We start from the raw sequence: 21,627 nt of genomic DNA, 5'->3' as shown, positions 1-21,627 counted from the left end.
CCATATCCCTTGATTCCCCTATCCATCAGATATCTATCCAGCTCCTTCTTGAAGGCATCCAGAGAATTGGCCTTCACCGTATTCCGAGGCAGTGCATTCCACACCTCCACAACTCTCTGGGAGAAGAAGTTTTTCCTCAACTCTGTTTTAAATAACTGACTTCTTATTCTCAATCCACGCCCTCTGGTACTGGACTCTCCCAACATCTGGAACATATTTCCTGCCTCAATCCTATCAAATCCTTTAATTATCTTAAACGTTTCAATCAGATCCCCTCTCAATCTCCTCAATTCCAGTGTGTACAAGCCCAATCTCTCCAATCTCTCTGCGTAAGACAGCCCTGCCATCCCAGGAATCAACCTAGTGAATCTACGCTGCACTTCCTCAATTGCCATGATGTCCTTCCTTAAACCTGGAGACCAAAACTGTACACAATATTCCAGGTGTGGTCTCACCAGGGCCCTGTACAAATGCAAAAGGACATCCTTGCTCTTGTACTCAATTCCCCTTGTAATTGTAAAGGGGGTTTCTTTTTTTTCTTTGTTACTGTTGGGAAAGGGTTTCCTTTTGTTAACTAGCAGGAATGCTAATTTACTGATAACGAGAATGGTATTCCTTTGTAAACCAAATGGGGATTAATGTTCTTTCTTCTGAGTCTGTAAGCTTTTGTTGACGGGCTTTTGGGCAGATCGGCGCGAGGGGGTCGAGAGAGAGGATGCAATGCTCTAAGCTGGGCGAGGATCGGATCCCAAAGGGGGGTCTGAGGCCGGGAGATTCTCCGAGGAGGGGGGGTGATGAAGCTAGATGTGCTTGGTTGACCACTCGGAGGATCCTGAGCTGTTTGGAGAGTCGAGGAGTTCGAAGGGTCCTGAGCTGCGAGTCGAGGAGTTCGGAGAGGATTGAATGGTGGCCAGAAGACTTCAGTAATTGAGCTCCAACGGCTGTGCATGAAGTGGTTTGGACTTTGATAAGTTTGGTGCCTTTTCTTCAATTTTCTCTTCATATATACTGTATCGTTATTAATCACTTAGTTATAGTAACCTTTATAAATTGTACTCATTAAATCGCATATGGTGTACTGTCTGTTTTTGGGCGAGGTGGGGACATCACACAGCATCCACACCAGCTGATTACCCAGTTTGGCGGGGCCGAAGGCTGCTCCCCCTAGACGAGAACGAGCTGAGCGAGCCTGATGCGATCCAGGGGGTTACATTGTGGGGGCTCGTCCGGGATTGATTTCTGTGGAAGCTGTGTGATCACCCTCTTTAAATTGTGTCTGCGGCGAAGAGCTGGTGTGCCTTTGTGGGTGTGTGATTGCTGGTTATCGCTATGTGTGTGTTGGGTGGGGTGGCTGCTGTTGCTAGCCTGGAGGTCGTTGTTCGAGTTCCAACTAGTGCTGACGAAATGGTGGTGGGACCATGGGCTGTCCGTACTGTTTGGAGAGTGAGGAGTGACAGGTTGGGATGTTTCAGAAGTGGTGAGCTTCGCCCGGTTGTTGGAATAACGTCCAGCCCTAAAGGGGCGGAGGCGTGGGTGGAGCGGACCCCTCAGTTGTTGGGTGAGTGGCAGTGCTTGGCTGAGGGAAAGCGACAGGGACGGGTTGAAAGTTTGTGTAGGCGGGCTGGTGACTTTGTTAGAACTGTCGGGCGCAATTACATTGAAGTGACCGCTGCCAGTTCTGGGAAAGTATGGGAAAATGCGTGTGGTTCGACTGGAAGTCAAATGCCGCAGCTGGGGGGCTTATCATATCCGTGGCAGGAGATTGGTGGGAAGTTTTTAGGGTATCCCTTTTTGCCTAGGGGGGCAGATAAATTGCTTGTGGTGCCAAGGGGATCAGTTGTTCCGTTGATTCGAGAGGTGTCGGGAAACTTAGAGGAGGCCCAGTGGGGAAACGTCTTGGGGTCTCTGGGGGAGCACGTTCCCAGCAATGTACCAAGGAACTCCCGAAAGGAACAGAACCTATTCCTGAAGGCTTGGAGGGGCCACTCGCACAGGTGTTGTTACGGATGGATGGCAGTCAAGTTAAAGCCATCCTCGGCACCGGGGCGCCGGTTAAGTTGCTGTACAGTTTGCTTCATAACCGTTATTGGAAGCATTTACCCTTGACAACATTGAGGACACTGGAGATTCGGGGTACCAGTGCCAGTGATTATCCAGACGACGGTTGATGGTCAGTGAAAATGGAGTTCTTGGAGGCAAATGTGGAGGAGACTGAGGTTCATGAATCGTTAATGCTGATGTGTCCGGACCCTGTTGAGACGGGCAGCGTTTCTGTTCGAGAGAGAACCAATATCCTGCTGGTGTGCTTGGGGGCCTGCCCGGAGGAGGCGGGTGAGCGTTGTTTGGAGGCATTGTCGATGCACCCAGAGTTTCGAGCTGCTTGTGTGGACGTGTGTAGCAGCATTGGGCTGATACAGAATTCAAACAAGAGCCAGTGGCGGTACGGCCTGGGGGAAGTATCTGAGGGTGAGACCCTCTTCGTGGACGCTGCGAAATACCACGAGGGAGCGGAGTTGACTGCTGAAGACACCTCGGAGAGAGAGAGGTTGCGGCGACTGGCCCCTGAAGCCGTGGAAGACGTAGGCAGCGATGTGTGTGGATTGTATTGCGTTGAAGAGGCGCACTGTCAGTGACCAGAATATGGGCCTGAGGGCCGGAGAGGCGATGGCCTGTCTGAGTGGTGCGAAATGGTTTAAGGTGCTGGATCTGAGGAGTGGATGTTGCCAGATCCCGATGAGTGGGGCCGACAAGGAGAAGACGGCCGTTATAAATTCCCTAGGAGTCTTCGGGTCCGAAAAGATGCCACAGGGCATATCTGGAGCCCTTGCAACCTTCCTGCTGGGCAGGTGGAAGACCATAGGGGATGTGGAGGCGTTTGGAGTTTTGGTGTATGTGGATGATCTCTTGGTGTTTGGATTTGCCTCAGGAGAATATGAAGTGAGGTCGTTGCAGGAGCAGCTGAGAACTACCGAGTTAAAGTGTTTTCGGGACTCGTGCCAGGGCTGGCGAAGGTCGCAGCTCGTGAGTGACCGTCTCTACTGAATCAAGTTTGAAATGAAGACGGAGAGACTGGAGAAAGTGATCTGGAACCATTCGGAAGACTTACAAGTTGGAGAGAATGAAGAAAGTTGTCTGACTGAGGGTAATAGCAAACTGAGAACCCGGAGAGGGGAGTTTGCGGAGGTGAAGAAATTACAGACGAATCTCAGAAGAGAGAAGCAGAAGCTTGAAGGGAACCTGAAGATGACCATCAACAGTTCAAATGAAGTGCAAAACCTGAAAGTTGATCTGGAAGAAGTCATGAGGAAGAAAAAGCTGGAGAGAAGTGCAGTGAATACTGAACAGGAGGTTGAAGAGACTGCGGGAGCAGTGCAGGCCATGTGTTTCCGTTTGGAGAAGATCAAACAGCAGCTACCGATCACAGGAATGAGGAAGAATACAGATTCGATGGATGATGTGCTGGATGTGTGGTACATGCTGCCTTTTGCTGACTTTCCCTCGATTGAGGAAGAGACCTTTGGCCCTTCTCCCATTGAGTCAGGTGTAGCGGGGAGGGTTAGCTGTGTGCAGTGTGGGGCATGAGTGAGAGGTTGAGAGAGGAGTTGGTAGTGGGCCCAAGGTATCCCCAGTTGTGTCCGAGCCTGAAGGGTTTAGGTGAGGGGGTACGGAGGCCTCAGAAGGGTTAGGGAACTCCCAGATAGTTGGCCTAAGTAGCGCCTGAGGAACAGGGCGTGAGGGTTACTGTGTGGGGAGGAGATGTCACTGTTTGTGCTTGGGTTACGGTGTGTTGGCAGAAAAGGTGGCGAGTTATTTAGTAGTCATGAGGACATGACTTTTATTTGGTGGAGGAAGTGTGTAAAGGGGGTTTCTTTTTTTCTTTGTTACTGTTGGGTAAGGGTTTCCTTTTGTTAACTAGCAGGAATGCTAATTTACTGATAACGAGAATGGTATTCCTTTGTAAACCAAATGGGGATTAATGTTCTTTCTTCTGAGTCTGTAAGCTTTTGTTGACGGGCTTTTGGGCAGATCGGCGCGAGGAGGTCGAGAGAGAGGACGCAATGCTCTAAGCTGGGCGAGGATCGGATCCCAAAGGGGGGTCCGAGGCCAGGAGATTCTCCGAGGGGGGGGGATGAAGCTAGATGTGCTTGGTTGACCACTCGGAGGGTCCTGAGCTGTTTGGAGAGTCGAGGAGTTCGGAGGGTCCTGAGCTGCGAGTTGAGGAGTTCGGAGGGGATCGAATGGTGGCCAGAAGACTTCAGTAATTGAGCTCCAACGGTTGTGCACAAAGTGGTTTGGACTTTGATAAGTTTGGCGCCTTTTCTTCAATTTTCTCTTCATATATACTGTATCGTTATTAATGACTTAGTTATAGTAACCTTTATAAATTGTACTCATTTAATCGCATATGGTGTACTGTCTGTTTTTGGGTGAGGCGGGGACATCACACAGCATCCACACCAGCTGATTACCCAGTTTGGCGGGGCCGAAGGCTGCTCCCCCTAGACGAGAACGAGCTGAGCGAGCCTGAGGCGACCCAGGGGGTTACATAATAAAGGCCAACATTCCATTTGCCCTCCTCACTGCCTGTTGCACTTGCTCATTCACCTTCATTGACTGATGAACTAGGACTCCTAGGTCTCTTTGCATTTCTCCCTTACCTAACTCTACACCGTTCAGACAATACTCTGCCCTCTTGTTCCTGCATCCAAAGTGGATAACTTCACATTTATTCACATTGAATGGCATCTGCCAAGTATCTGCCCACTCACCCAGCCTATCCAAGTCTCCCTGTATTCTCCTAACGTCCTCTTCGCATGTCACACTGCCACCCAGTTTAGTATCATCAGCAAACTTGCTGATATAGTTTTCGATGCCCTCATCTAAATCGTTGACATAAATCATAAAGAGCTGTGGTCCCAATACAGAGCCCTGTGGTACCCCACTAGTCACCTCCAGCCAGTCCGAGAAACACCCATTCACTGCTACCCTTTGCTTTCTATCTGCCAACCAGTTTTCTATCCATGTTGAAACCCTGCCCCCAATGCCATGAGCTCTGATTTTACTCACCAATCTCCTATGTGGCACCTTATCGAATGCCTTCTGAAAATCTAGGTACACTACATCCACTGGCTTACCCTCGTCTAACATCCTTGTTACACACTCAAAAAACTCCAACAGATTAGTCAAGCATGATTTGCCCTTGGTAAATCCATGCTGGCTCGGCCTAATCCTATTACTGCCATCAAGATATGCCACTATTTTGTCCTTAATAATGGACTCAAGCATCTTCCCCACGACTGACATTAGGCTAACAGGGCGATAGTTCTCCGTTTTCTCCTTCCCTCCCTTCTTGAAAAGTGGGATAACATTAGCCACTCTCCAATCCTCAGGAACTGATCCTGAATCTAAGGAACATTGGAAAATGATTACCAATGCATCCTCAATTTCCTGAGCCACCTCTTTTAGAACCCTCGGATGCAGACCATCTGGACCCGGGGATTTATTAGCCTTCAGTCCTATCAGTCTACTCATCACAGTTTCTTTCCTAATGTCAATCTGTTTCAATTCCTCTGATATCTTATGACCCTGGCCCATCCATACATCTGGGAGATTGCTTGTGTCCTCCCTGGTGAAGACAGATCTAAAGTACGCATTAAATTCTGTTGCCATTTCCCTGTTTCCCATAACAATTTCTCCCAATTCATTCTTCAAGGGGCCAACATTGTTCTTAACTATCTTCTTTCTCTTCACATAGCTAAAAAAGCTTTTGCTATCCCCTTTTATATTTCTGGCTAGACTGAGCTCATACCTGATTTTTTCTCTCCGTATCGCTTTTTTAGTTAAGATCTGCTGTTCCTTAAAACTTTCCCAATCATCTGTATTCCCACTCATCTTAGCCCTGTCATACTTCTTTTTCTTTAATGCCATACAATCTCTGACTTCCTTTGTCAACCACTGTGGCCCCTTCCCCCTCTTTGAATCCTTCCTTCTCATTGGAATGAACTGCTTTTGCATCTTTTGTATTATCCCCAAGAATATCTGCCACTGCTGATCCACTGTCTTTCCTGCCAGGGTATCCGCCCATTTAACTTTGGCCAGCTCATCCCTCATGGCTCCGTAGTCTCCTTTATTTAATTGCAACACTGACACCTCTGATCTGCCCTTATCCCTCCAAATTGTAGATAAAAACTTATGTTATGATCACTACTTCCTAATGGCTCCTTTACTTCAAGATCACTTATCAATTCCTGTTCATTACACATCACCAAGTCCAAAATAATGATAAAAAATGATATCAAATAAATCGAAATCGGACGTCAATGGAACTCCACATTTAACATTTTTTTTGTATTTGTACAATATATTTCACAATACTCAAAATCTTAAGAAAGAAATCAGGTGCAGAGTCATGAAGGAGTTTAAAACCTCGGTAAAGCTAGTAGTCACAAAGTGACCCTAATTACAGCCAAACGGCGGTTGTTGCCAACATGGAAAGGTTATTATTACCTCAGCTGCTTTAAAAATTCCACATCACAGCTGCCATTGATAAGTTTGATGAACTCCTCATAGGAAGGGGCATAAGTGTAGGCCTTCTTGTGGTGTTCATTCACTTGCTCCCTGCGTTCCATCTGGGTTAGCAGCATTCGATTAATGTAGTCAGGGTCACTTAGCAGTTCTACCATTGGTTTCAGTACTGTGAACAACAAACTCAAGTTTAGAATGGAGGCAGTCCGAAACACAGCTCTAAATCGATTTCCAATTTGATACGTACTCAAAAAGGGAAGGTTTTCTCATTTTTATCAATTATGACTAAAGAACATGAAATAGCTTTTGTTTCCATATCCCCTCCCAGAAAGGCGTGAATTTCACAAGAAATGAAAAAGAAGAAATGGCAGATGCTGGAAATCTGAAATGAAAACCAGAATATGCTGGGAACATTTCTAACATATATTTGAATTTGACCAGCACTGTCAGCCTGGCTGAAGCAGAGGGAAACAAAGGGTCAGAGTCTGCAGCCAATGTCCTGAAGTTTCCACTTAAATCTACTATGGTTTCAGTGGAATTTGCCTAATACGGTTGCAAGTAAAAAACTCAATTAGCTTTTGTGATTTTTTTTGCATTCACTTGCAAAGAGAAACATGTTGAAAGCAAGGCCTTAAGTCTTAAATGGTTCTGATTAAAGTTTTTTTAACTTGAAACATCATTTTATTTCTCTTTTCACAGATGCTGCTTGGCCTTCTGAGTATCAGAAACATAAACACATAGAGAAAATACAGCACAATCCAGGCTCTTCAGCCCACAAAGCTGTGCCAAACATGTCCCTACCTTATTTTCAGCATTTTGACCAAAGTATAAATAATTTTAAAATCAGGTTACACAAAGTTATTGGAACGAAATTAACTTGTAATGTTTATTGTTTAGTATAAACTCATTTACTTCTTATGTTGATCAAACTTGATAAAGTTTTCATTCAAATACATCAAAGCATATTTAAAAGGATGCTTTTATAAAATAAGTTGCAAAATGCTGTCTGCGTAGAGGGCTGGTGTATTAAAGATAAGTAAAACTTAAGGAAAAAAATCTATTTCCAAGTTGTACAAATGAAGTTTTAATTGCGAAAATGATCCTGAATTTGTTAACTGCTAAAATGTTTAGGTCTCAGTATTTTATAAACATGTTCACATTCATTATAAAATCCAAAATAATGAAACATGAACCAAATAACTGAAAAGCAAAAACTGATTGATGGGCTTTGAGGGGGAGGAGAGGCAAGAGGGGAAGAATGAAAAGGAGGAAACGTGTCCACATTACTCATCTTTCTTCACACACTAGAGTAAGCAATTTCAAGGTCCTGTGTGTCAATATCTCTAAGGATCTAACCTGGACCCAACATATCGAAGCAGCCATAAATAAGGCACGGCTATATTTCAGTTGGATTTGAGGAGGTTTGGTACATCATCTAAAACACTCAAAAATCTCTACAGGTGTACTGTGGAGATCATTCCAACTGGCTGTATCTCCCACTGGTATGGTGGGGGTGGGTGGGGGGGGGGTGGGAGAGGAGAGGAGAGGCTACTTTACAGGATCAAAGTAAGCTGTTGTAAACTTAGTCAGCTTCATCATGGGCACTACAGTATATACAGCATTTTCAAGAAGCAATGCCTCAAAAAGGCAGCACCCATCATAGGACTGCCATCACCCAGGTCATGACTTCTCATTGCTACCACCAGGAACGAAGTACGGGAGCCAGAAGGCACACTCTCAATGTTCAGGAATAGCTTTTTCCCCTCTGACATCTGAATTCTGAATGGACATTGAGCCCATGAACACTACCTTGCTTCTACCTGTAAATTAACACTATACCTCTGCTCTGTCTGCTTCAAGATTTATTATGTCATTACATTGATCACAGGCATTTAGTCAAAACCTTTTTCATATTTATTTTGAAAACAAACTAAGCTTTATCCAGGTTGAAAATGTCTAAGCAATTTGCAACCAATTAATTCCATACATGTTGAGGAGAAAACTAATGGAGGGAAAATGATGGGACCCATTACAAAAGATATAATAAAGAAGATTTGGAAAAGAGTGACAGAACTTGTCAATGCCAGCATAGACGATCTGCTGGAGTTGTCTACTGTGTCCAGTGTCCAGTGCTCCTGATGAGGCCTCAGCTTCATTGTCAGACCTGTCATAAATTGGGGAATTGCTTCATCGAGCACCTCTGTCCCATCACCAAAATCAAGACTTCCCAGTGGCCAAACATTTTAATTCTCATTCCGACATGTCGGTCCATGATCTCCTCTTGTGTCACGATGAGGCCACCCTCAGTGTGGAGGTGCAACAGCTTATATTCCATCTAAGTAGCCTCCAACGTGATGGCATAAATATCGTTTCACCTTCCAGTTAAAAAAAAATCCCTTTCCCTTTCTTCTATTTCCCATTCTGGCTTCTTAACTCTTCTCATCTGCCCATCACCTCTGCCTGGTCCCCTCCTTCCTCCCATTCTCCGAGAGTCCACTCTGCTTCCCCTCCGACCATTTGCCTTTCCTACCTACCTGGCTTCATTTGTCTAACTATCCTCCTGCCCTTCCCCCCACCTTTTTGTTCAGGTGTCTTCCCCCTTCCTTTCCAGTCCTGAAGGAGGATCCTGGCCTGAAACATCAACTGTCCATTGATTCATCAATGCTGCCCGACCTGCTGAGTTTCTCCAGCATTTTGTGTGTGTTGCTATAGATCCAAGAATTTTCTAAGGGTTCTAACTAAAGTGGACAGAGATGAACCAATGGATGTGGGACATATGGTCTTTCAGAAGGTTTCAACAAGCTCCCATATGATATATTAGTGTACAAAATTACAGCATATTAAATGTACAGGCATGGACAGAGTAATTGTTTATAAACAGGAAACTGTAGTAATATAGCAAATATGAGGAAATCTGCTGATGCTGGAAATCAAAGCAACACACACAAAACATTGGTGGAACACAGCAGGTCAGGCAGCATCTATAGGAAGAAGCACTGTCGACGTTTTGGGCCGGGACCCTTTGTCAGGACTCAGTAGTAATATGTAGTAAACTGTAGTAATATGTCTCCTTTGTCAATTGGCACACAGTGATTAACGGGGCACCACAGAGTTCAGTGGTTAGACCACAACTATTCACAATATACTAAATATTTAATCAAGGGAATAAATTGGATACTCCAAGTATGTGAATGCATAACGTTGGATAAAACACAAAGTCTAAAGAGAATGCAGAGGCTCTGGAGTCTAGACTGTTTTTGACAGGCTGACTTAATAGGTGTATGCATTGCAGATGCAGTGTAATGTGGACAGATATGAAGTTATCTACTTTTGTGGCACAAGCAGAAAGGCAGGTTATCTGATAGGAGAATAGATTAGGATAGGTGAAGGGTAATGAGACCTAGATATTCCAGTACACTAGTCAGTGAAAATGAAACTAATTATGCAGAAACAGCAGGCAATTAAAGTGATAAACTACATGTTCGTCTTTATAGTGAAAGGACGAAAGAGGACTTTGATGAGACCACACCTTGTGTAGTGTGGGCAGGTTAGACTTTCTTATTCAAGGAGGGACATACATGCTGTAGAATGTAATTTTAAAAGATTGATTCCTGGGATGAAGGAATTAGATTAGGCCAATTGTGAGTTTAGGGAGTCTCTGTACATCGTTCTTGTGAAATGCATGGGTTTTCCCCACATGCTCTGGTTCTCTCCCACAGTCCAATGAAATACCAGGTAGGTTACTTGGCCCTTGTAAATTGTCCTGCGATCAGGTTAAGGTAAAAATCAGTACTGTGTGGTTGCTGGGGTGGCATAACCATATAACAAACACAGCACGGAAACAGGCCATCTCGGCCCTCCTAGTCCGTGCCGAACTCTTAACCTCACCTAGTCCCACCTACCCGCACTCAGCCCATAACCCTCCACTCCTTTCCTGTCCATATACCTATCCAATTTTACCTTAAATGATACAACTGAACTGGCCTCTACTACTTCTACAGGAAGCTCATTCCACACAGCTATCACTCTCTGAGTAAAGAAATACCCCCTCGTGTTCCCCTTAAACTTCTGCCCCCTAACTCTTAAATCATGTCCTCTCGTTTGAATCTTCCCTACTCTCAATGGAAACAGCCTATTCACGTCAACTCTATCTATCCCTCTCAAAATTTTAAAGACCTTCTACGCTCCAATGAATAGAGACCTAACTTGTTCAACCTTTCTCTGTAACTAAGTGCTGAAACCCAGGTAACATCCTAGTATGTTGGCATGGCATGGCTAGAAGGGCTGGAGGAGCCTACTCCACACTGCATCACTAAATACTGTAAATAAATAGATAAATAAATAAATATCCTACAATTAATAGGGCAATCTTTCTAGCCATCTTCAGACACTGCAATTGGAGGAAGTCACAGATTTAAACAGACGTGCAATAAAGTCCACTATCATTGTTAGACTTCATGTGCAGTACTACAATGAAACTCAGTCTTCCCGGTAGAACAATACAAAAGAATCAACCATCAGGTTACACAAGGCAAAGGATCCAATTCACTTTAGCGGGAATAATCAATCCACGGAATACAAATCAAAGAGCAGATTTTTCTTTAAAATAAGCATTTTAATCAATTTTAATTAAGTTTGTATTAAATTATTTATTTTTAAATAATTTACATCAATGGGAATGTTAAAGACATATAAAAACCATTTAAGCAATTATAGGCTTTGACAAAAGCAACAGCCAATCACGGCATTCAGGGGTCAGGGCCTGGGCATCACACTGCCACCATCCACAAGGATGTAGGCAGCCCACCTGGGATAGGTGCATGCAAGTAGACATGGGGAGCAGGCTACTAGTCTGAACAATGTGTCAAGTCAAGCTCACTAAACTGATGACAGCCAGAACATTCTTATTTGTAATGTTAAAGCTGCATTTTATTGATAAACTTTTACAATTCAGTTAAGAATTGCGTTGCTGCGACACAGAAGAACTAAATCAGGTCAAATCCTCAACATCCTATAATAAATAAGGATTAGAGCTAATCCAGGATCACAGGTATGTCATACCCTTCAGCGTTTCTCAAGGCACTGTTTTCATCTCATCCTGAGAACCATGCTTAATTCCATATATTGGTACGTGTACACTCCTGACCACCCTCTGCAGTAAATCTAACCTACTCTGTCTCAAAGTGGCATGCCACTTTATTCTCCACCTCACCTGGTGCTGCAGTAGGCAACTTTTTTTTCCCGTCCCTTCAAATATCAAGGATTGCAAACACCAAGAACTAATTTCACTTATCCCTCCTGACCACCCCCACCTTACTTTCCACTAACCATAACTCTTTACTTTCAGAATACCGTCAAAGTTTCTTGTCTCTAATCCCAAATGATCAGTTCTCAGCAAAAGCCTCAGCTTCATTCTCCTATTTCCCCACCTTAATGAATTCCAAGCACAGCATGACATCATACTCTTCCCCACTATCTCGGTCTCCACATCCAATCCCTTGCCTGAAAGAGTGGAAGAAGAATTCAATGTCATGTTGTATTTGGAATTTATTAAGGTAGGGAGATAGGAATTTTTCCTTCACCCAAGGCTGATGACTTTTGCCTGTCTCCAGAACTCCTAATTGACCAAGATCTCTCAACTCCCTGGTCACTTGCACGATTCAAATCTAGTCATTGCTATTTACTGATGGTACACCAGTCCCCTTGACAACCCTTCAATGCTCTTCACCACCTTCAGTGCTCTGCTCACCAAGGACAAACACTGACATTGTCTTCAAAGCCATTGACAAAAAATTTTCTGTTGTTGTCTGACAAATTAATTTCTATCTCTAACTGATCTCTAACACATCCTTATAACTTCCTCTGAACAAAACCTCAGAGGCTTGTAGTGTCTCAGCACTTCACAGCTTGCTTCTACCTCCTGCCCAATATCCACAAGTAGAATTGTCCATACACACCCATTGTTTCAGCCTGCTTTTGCACCACTAAACATACCTCTTCCAACTTCAACTCCATCCTTCCTCCACTGGTCCAGTTCCTACCCACTTGCATTTGTGAACCTTGTGGTGTCCCCCGAACCTAAAGTTTTCATTTCCCTGGTCCCAACTGCTTCATCTTTACCATGGATAAACATTCGCTATACACATCCATCCCATACTATGAAGCACTCCTTTTTTTTCCTTTGTACAGCCAAAATGTCAAATGGTTCCCTTCCACCAACTCATCCTCCTGGTAAAATTCATTCTCACACTAAACAACTTCTCCTTCAATTCCTCTAACTTTCTTCATGCTGAAGACTGGCTATGTAAAAAATCACAAGCATCAAGCAACATACGTCCTTTCATGGGGTGAGTGGAACAGACTGCATTTCAGTCCTACAAGACCCATTTCTCTGATATACAATGAGCGTATTGGTACTTCTTCCTGCACTCAGACCTAGCTCATAAATTTTGCTGCCATCCTGCTTCAAGTGCTCCTTCCTAGATTCTTCCCTTCCCTTTCAGATCACTTTCTCCTCCTTAGAAGAAGGGTGAGTGATAAACATTAGTTACAAACATACAGGATTCCCACCATTATCTCAACTACATTTCCTTCCACTCTTCATCTTGTAAAAATCCATTCCATTCTATTTCCCTTTCCATGTATGCTGCTGGGTATCTCCAGAAATTGCTGTTCTATTTCATATTTCTATTCTTTGATTTTTTTCTCCCAAGGAACAACACTGAAGAGTTTTGGGTTATTCAATTATGTTTATGTAGAGTAACAGAAGTGAAAACCAAAGAACATGAAGCTGAATGTCCCCATTGGGCAGTTGACTGACAAAGTGGCACAATTTGAGGTCAAGCAGATCAGGAAATCCTATCCATTTTCATCTGAAAATTTATCTTGCTCATATACCCTTCACTCAATGGACATTCCAACAGAGTATCCAAGATTCAAGATTGTTTAATGTCATTTCCAGTACAGAACGAAATAATCCTTACTCCACACAAATAAAACACAAGATAAGGAGCATAATAATAATAATAATAATAAAAGACAATAAATATAAATAAGATAGCTTACATACTGTACATTGAAATGAGCAAACGAGTCCAGCCAGTGGACTTGGACAATGATGATTTCAAAAAAATCTGCCTGATTGGTTCTGCAGTTTCACTCAATTTTCTTAGTATTCATCTCTGAAATACCTTCTGGAGCAAAGAACTTCATGCAATTACTGTCTTTATATGTGGTACACACTTGGGTTTTGCCCACAGTTCCAGAAGATATTGGAAGCAGATGAACAGGAATCAAAGAATGAACATAAGAGAGCCTGAATCAGAATCTAGGAAGCAAGGTCATTTGAATGATAAAGTTATCTCACCCTATTTTAAATTAAGCAATATTATTAATATTCTTCCTCTCAAAAGCAGTTTAGGGCCTCAAGTATTGCTGTTGAAGCAAAATATGCCATGTAGCTATCCAGTGCTTTATCTAACATGGGCCTAGAAAGATAAAAAGTTCAAAAAAATTCTAATTGTAAAATTCTTTACATTGAAAAAAAATGAGGCATTATACAACTCTTTCCTTCTTAAGTGTAGCTAGGGAATAAAATTGAAAAACATTCAAAATAATTTTGCATTCCAGGTGTTGAGACCCATTGATAAACAAACAAAACCCGCCAATACAGGAACAGATCACTGAGCAAAATTAAGATTGAAAAGAAATTGTCCATTCTGGAATAAAATGCAATAGTGCCCTGACCAAACTGGACAAAAGAAACAACTCTATGGCATTACATACTAGCCATCCAATTTTTAACAAAAATACTTAAAACAGATTTGTAAAAGTAATTCAAAAGAACAGAGTGATCTACAGAGGAGGCAGGGATCTGAAGAAGAACGAGGGCTCCTACCACTGCAAAACAAAACTGAAGCAGGTTTCTCAAAATGTTTCCCCAATTTTCAAAACCATAATTCAAACAGTTGATTTATACATTTAGGCAAGTGAAATGTTACATGAAGCACACATTGATTCTGAATATACTGCCCAAAATAATTACTTTCAATTCCAATGAACTCCCATAAATAGCCTGAACAGAGGTGTGACCACTGTTGCAGGATAGAGTGCCTACCTGTCCATCTACTTATTGACACATAAAGGCAGGCATTCCCTAGCAACTTTACTAAAACTTAACTGCAGATTAGCCTTAAGGATTTTATATTAAGTTTTTTATTTGCTCCTCGACTCTTCAATTATCTATTTCAAATAAAGCCATCACTTTAGACAGAAGTGATTTATTATTCTTTTTGGATTCCAGACCTAACCAATTCCCCTCTACCACCACTCTCTTCCGTCTAGCGGAATTAGTCCTTACTCTCAATAATTTCTCCTTTGGCTCCTCCCACTTCCTCCAAACCAAAGGTGTAGCCATGGGCACCCACATGGGTCCCAGTTATGCCTGCCTTTTTGTTGGCTTTGTAGAACAGTTCATGTTCCAACTCTATACGGGTATCCGTCCTCCTCTTCTCCTTCGCTACATCGACGACTGCACTGGCGCTGCCTCTTGCACGCATGCTGAGCTTGTCGACTTCATTAACCTTGCCTTCAACTTTCACCCTGCCCTCAAATTTACCTGGTCCATTTCCGACCTCCTCTTTCTTGATCTTTCTGTCTCCATCTCTGGAGACGGCCTATCTACTGATATCTACTATAAGCCTACAAACTCTCACAGCGACCGGGACTATTCCTCTTCCCACCCTGTCTCTTGCAAATAGGCTATCCCCTTCTCACAATTCCTCCATCTCCGCCGCATCTGCTCTCAGGATGAGGCTTTTCATTCCAGGACGAAGGAGATGTTTTCCTTTTTTAAACAAAGGGGCTTTCCTTCTTCCACTATCAACTCTGTTCTCAAACGCATCTCTCCCATTTCCCATACATCTGCCCTCACCCCATCCGCCCGCCACCCCACTCGGGATAGGGTTCCCCTTGTCCTCACCTAACACCCCACCAGCCTCCAGGTCCAACGTATAATTCTCCGTAACTTCCGCCACCTCCAACGGGATCCCACTACCAAGCACATCTTTCACTCCCCCCCCGTTTCTGCTTTCCGCAGGGACTATGTGACTCCCTTGTCCACTCGTTCCCCCCATCCCTTCCCACCAATCTCCCTCCTGGCACTTTTCCTTGTAGATGGAACAAGTGCTACACCTGCCCTTGCACTTCCTCCCTCACCACCATTCAGGGCCCCAGACAGTCCTTCCAGGTGAGGCGACACTTCACCTGTGAGTTGGCTGGTGTGGTATACTGCATCCGGTGCTCCCGGTGTGGCCTTTTATATATTGGTGAGACCCGACGCAGACTGGGAGACCGTTTCGCTGAGCACCTACGCTCTGTCCACCAGAGAAAGCAGGATCTCCCAGTGGCCACACATTTTAATTCCACGTCCCATTCCCATTCTGATATGTCTATCCATGCTCTCCTCTACTGTCAAGATGAATCCACACTCAGGTTGGAAGAACAACATCTTATATACCGGCTGGGTAGCCTCCAACCTGATGGCATGAACATTGACTTCTCTAACTTCCGTTAATGCCCTTCCTCCCCTTCTTACCCCATGCCTGACATATTTAGTTGTTTGTTTTTTTTCCTCTCTCTGCCCATCACCCTGCCTGTTCTCCATCTCCCTCTGGTGCTCCCCTCCTCCCCCTTTCTTTCTCCCGAGGCCTCCCGTCCCATGATCCTTTCCCTTCTCCAGCTCTGTATCCCTTTCGCCAATCACCTTTCCAGCTCTTAGCTTCATCCCACCCCCTCCAGTCTTCTCTTATCATTTAGCATTTCCCCCTCCCCGCACTACTTTCAAATCTCTTAGTATCTCTCCTTTCAGTTAGTCCTAACGAAGGGTCTCAGCCCGAAACGTCAACAGTGCTTCTCCCTATAGATGCTGCCTGGCTTGCTGTGTTCCACCAGCATTTTGTGTGTATTGTTTGAATTCCCAACATCTGCAAATTTCCTCATGTTTGATTTATTAGTGATTTATTTTTAGTTCAAACTTTAAAACATCAGGAAAGATAGTGAAGTGAGGGATGATCACAGAGACTTGAAACATCGTGGTAACTGCTTCTTGATGTATGCAGCCCCAATTTCAAGGGACACACACTTACCTTTCATGGCTAATATTTCAGCAAGGACAATCCGCAGGCTGCGGGAGGAGACATCTTTTGACGTTAAGAGGCAAAGCACTAGAACCCGTGAGCACTTTCGCAGGAATTGGTCCTCATCCTTAAAACTCTTCAAGCATGGATGTAGGGGAAAGGGTTTTGGTTGCTGCTCCTCTTGCCTAAAAGGAATCAGGCAACATCAAACATTGAAACATATTTCACACATGAGGAATATTGCTCATTTATTATTTTGCTTTTAACAAAGCCCTTCCAGAGATACTCATCATGCCTGCAAATTTTATTAGTATGAAGTTTTTTTTTAAATTAGTGGGAATATCAACCTGCAATATAACCAGTGCTTGTACTAAGAGGCTGACACAAAGGGAAAACTGCATGCAATGCAGGAGACCTGTATTGGAGAATGAAGTAATTCTGTATTATTTAACAACCATATAAAGCACTCTGCAACAAATAGACACAAGAAATTCATAAATTTTAGGTACGCAAATAGGTTCTTCAGCCCACTCTGTCATGATTTCAAATGGATCGCAGAGTTACACAGTAATACTGAACAAAAATAGGCGCTTTGGCCTAACTAGCCCATGCCAACCACAGCATCCTCCCTACTAGTCATGGTTGCCCACATTAGGCCTAAAACCCTCCAAGCTCCTCCCCCTCCTTGTACCTATCCATAGGTCTCTTAAATTATGCAATCATACCCACTTTGACCACTTCCTCTGGAAGCTCAGTCCAAGTTGTCACTAGCATCTGAATGAAGAAGTTACCGCTCAGGTCTCTTCAAGTCTCTTCCCTCTTATCTTGTATCTGTGCCCACTAGTTTTAAACTCACCAACCCTGGGGAAAACAGTATGACCATCTACCTAATCCATACCTTCATGATTTTATAACCTTCTATGAGGTCACTCTTCGTTCTCCTGTGCTCCATGAACTAAAGATCCAGCACAGCTAACATCTCCCTATAACCCAGGCCTACCTCTAGTCCAGGCAGCATCCTCATAAATCACTTCTGTACCTACCTGACAATGCTTTTCCTGTAACAGGGTGACCAAAACATACACAATACTTCAAGTCCAGCCTCACCAGCAACTTAGATACTGCAACATAACGCTCCTTCTCCTAAACTCTATGCCCAGACTGATGAAGGCCAGCATACGACACACCTTCATCATCCTGCTTATTTTTGTGGCTACTTACAGCATACTCGACATTTGTACTCCTAGGTTCTTGTATTCCACAACACATCAGTGTCCCAAACAAGAGAAAATCTGCAGATGCTGGAAATCTGAGCAACACACACAAAATGCTGGAGGAGCTCAGCAGGCCAGGCAGCATCTATGGGAAAAAAGTACAGTCGATGTTTTGGCCCAAAACGTTGACTGTACTTTCTCCTCCATACATGCTGCCTGGCCTGCTGAGCTCCTCCAGCATTTTGTGTGTGTTGCACATCAGTGCTCTGCCATTCTCAGTCAGTTGTAGCCAGGTTTGACTGTCAGAAAAATGCAATACGTCAGACTTATCCAAGTTGAAATCTATTTGCTACTGCTCAGTCCATCATCCTAGCTCATCAAGATCTTTTTGCAATTCATTGTTATCTGCTTCACTATGAACTAGACCTTTTAGTATCATCAACAAACTTGCTAATCATGCCAGGTACATTCATCCAAATCATTTAAATATATAATGAATAACAGAGCTCAGAACACTGACCTCTAGGGCACCCCGCCAGTTACAGGCATCCAGTCAGAGAATTGGCCTTCACCCAGCACCCTCTGCTTGCTATGATTGAGGCAATTCTCAATTCACCTCACTACGTCCCCCTGAATCCTACAGGTTCTAACCTTCCAGACAAGCCTGCCGACGGAACTTTGTCAAAGACCTTACTAAAGTTCCCATGGACAACGTTCATTGTCCTACCCTCATCCACACCCTCAGTTACCTCTGAGAAACTCCAAAAGGCTTCCCACCGTGGCCTTGACTGTCCAGATCATGCTATCCTTGCCACACATCTTGAACAATGGAGCAACATTAGCCTACTTCCAGACTTCAGGAACTTTGCCAGTGCTAGCAATGGAGCAAGTTTCTACAAGGGCCTCTATGATTGCATTCCTAGTTTCTATAAAGCTCTGGGGATTTGCCCACCTTAATGCACTTCAAGGCAGCAAATACTTCCTTTCTCATAATATACATATGACCCAAACCTTCTCTATTTATTATCCTCATTTCTATGGCATCCATGATATTCTCCTTAGTAAACACACAGGAGAAACAGATTTTTTTTTAAAATCTCATCTGTCTCCCACGCGTATACGATCTGATATCCTTTAAGAGGATCTAATTTCTCCCTAATCACCTTTTTACTGTTAATAATACCGAAGAACCTCGAGATTATTTTTAATCTTGCCTACTTCTTTTTACCCTCCTGTTTTCCCTCTTAAGCCTAGTCTAAAACTTTGTATATTCATGTGTGATATATGCTTCCCCTTTATTCTCTTCCTAGAACCTTGATATCCCGCTACCCTTCACCCTAACAGGAACATACTGCCCCTGGACTCTCAATATGACCCTTTGAAAAATCTCACACTTGCTAGCTGCTCCGTTGCCCTGAACAGAACATTATGGTTAAACTGTACCTGAAATTCCATTTGTAATACAAATAAACCCTATATAAAACTTTTGCTTTAGTGCCAAATGTCAGGGAGTTTTGTGCTGTTGATTTTCACTTAATATTCAGGGCTTGACCCAGTTCAAGTCCTGGAGAGCAGTTCAAATAAACTAATTTAAAATATTATGTTTCAAGGAACAATAATTAGAATCTACATTTTAAATTATATTTCTTTTTTAATGCAATTGAATTGAAGTAAAGGGTTTCTTAAATACGAAATAAATTTTAAGCAATACGTTATATTCTAGTTTCAGATACAAATTAGTCATGATCAAACTTGATGGGCAGAATGGCCTAATTTGCTCCTATGTCTTATGCTTTTATTTCCAGAACTATAATTAAACAACTCTCTCTCTCTCACGAAGATTTATGCCTCTGCTTTTTCACTTCATGAACCGGGGAAACTGGCCCTTATTGAGATTTCAAGCAAAGTGTCACTGAAAACTCGGTAAATAATTTCATATGCAAAGAAAGTGAGTTCAGCAAAAAGGCTTTGAAAGCAATTTCTGAGTAGATAACAAAATCACAAGAAATAACAAAGAATCAGTACAAGACAGATTATTTAATCTCATATGCACATCTATGTTCAAGGCTGAACCTCTCAACCTTTTTGCGATCTCTCTTAAAAATGTGAAAGACCTTATTTCATATCATGTTTCCATCATCTTGATAAATCCTTGCTGGAGTGCTGATATCCTTGGTGAGCAGTTTATTTATTTAGAAATACAGAATGGAACAGGCCATTCTGGCATAATGAGCTGCACCACCCAACAACTCCCCAACTTAATCCTAGCCTAATCACAGGACAAGCTACCATGAGCAATTAACCCACTAACCATTTGGAATGTGGGAGGAAACCCGCATATTTATGGGATGGACATACAAATTCCTTACACACAGCGTCAGCAATTGAACTCCAAGTTTTGACGCCCCGAGCTGTAATAATGTCGCGCTAATTACTACACTGCCATGGTGCCCAGTTACAACAAGCTGCACTAAATATATTCAATAATTAAATCACACTATGAAGTGCAAATGTACTCTTGATAGAAGAGGGATTACTGGAGAAAATTAACTGATATAATTTTGTATCTTAAGTGATTTACATGGATCAGTATTCTTCGCTAACTGCCTACATTTACATCACAGCTCAACAAAAGTTTGCAGATTGAAGAGGTCTATTGTAAATTTGAAGTCCTATAAAGGTTTTATATAATACAGAAACTGTGGCAGCTAATTGGCACATGCGAAACAAACAACAATGAGATAATAACTATATAAGGAAAATCATACAGCATGACCATCAATACCATTTACCAGCACTTCATCCATAGCCTTCAATGGCTTGGTGCATCAGGTGCTCATCCAAATAAATGTTACCTGCATGTACCCATTGACAAAATATGTTTCAAATTCAGCCTTCTGGGTATTCATCCTAAAATCACCTTTAAACTTCCTACACTTCAACCTGAAACCTCTGAACTTGGCCACCTCTGTGATGTGGAAAATCTTCCCACTATCCACCCGATCTATACCTTTCTTAGCTTCCTTTATTCCAAGAAAACCAAACTTAACCAAACTAGTCTCTCCTCATAACTGAAACATTACATCCCAAGGAACATTCTGATAAATCTTTTATCTGTGCTCTCCAATGCAATCACCTCTTTCCTATTATAACCAGAAACGTACACAATACTCCAATGGTCAATGTTTCATGAGTCTGTACCATGAACTACAAGCTCTTATATTCAATGCCTGACTAATGAAAGCAGCTATCCCTTCTCTACCACCATATCAATCTGTGCTACCACCGGTTAGGATCTATGGATAGGCATAAAGGTCCTTCTATTTCTCAGTACCTCTGTGGCTCCAGTATTTGATATTTATGTCCTACCTACTGAATATCGAAAGTTCCAAATGGAGGAGACATGGAGAGGAAGATTCCAATAGAGGGAGAGTCCAGGAGGCGGCGGCTGAGCCTCAAAATAAAAGGAAATCTCTTTAGAACGGTGGGGGGTGGGGGGGGGGGAAGGTCAGCTCAGGGCTAATAACCTGACCGGTAAAACAAAACTGATACAGAAAATGAAGAATCCTTCTACATCTGAGTACAATGGTATTCCTGAGTCTCCACCTGAGACTTGCATGACTGAAAGTAGTGAAAACCAAGGGGTTTATATTCATCTAGTTATGTTTTTACTAATTATTCTACACATGCCTGTACGTGTGAAGATTGGGCCTCTAAACCACGGTATCGCCCATGAGACCTCAGGACCGGTC

General features: G+C 43.0%; 1 protein-coding gene across 5 annotated transcripts in view; it reads right to left on the bottom strand.

Moving 5' to 3' along the window:
• snx25 (sorting nexin 25) overlaps nt 1–21,627 on the bottom strand; it is a 302,483-nt gene that overhangs the window by 154,014 nt on the left and 126,842 nt on the right. For all 5 annotated transcript variants that reach the window (XM_059974381.1, XM_059974379.1, XM_059974382.1 and 2 more), the window contains exons 5-6: nt 16,671–16,846; nt 6,508–6,694 (exon numbers count right to left, since the gene is read on the bottom strand). In XM_059974381.1, coding sequence (XP_059830364.1) covers nt 6,508–6,694; nt 16,671–16,846 — 363 coding nt within the window. The remainder of the gene's footprint in view (nt 1–6,507; nt 6,695–16,670; nt 16,847–21,627) is intronic.

This window comes from Hypanus sabinus, chromosome 7, assembly GCF_030144855.1.
Source record: "Hypanus sabinus isolate sHypSab1 chromosome 7, sHypSab1.hap1, whole genome shotgun sequence".
NCBI classification, from domain to species: domain Eukaryota; kingdom Metazoa; phylum Chordata; class Chondrichthyes; order Myliobatiformes; family Dasyatidae; genus Hypanus; species Hypanus sabinus.
Note: the sequence above shows the minus strand (reverse complement) of the source record. Positions and strands in the feature narration are given on the sequence as shown.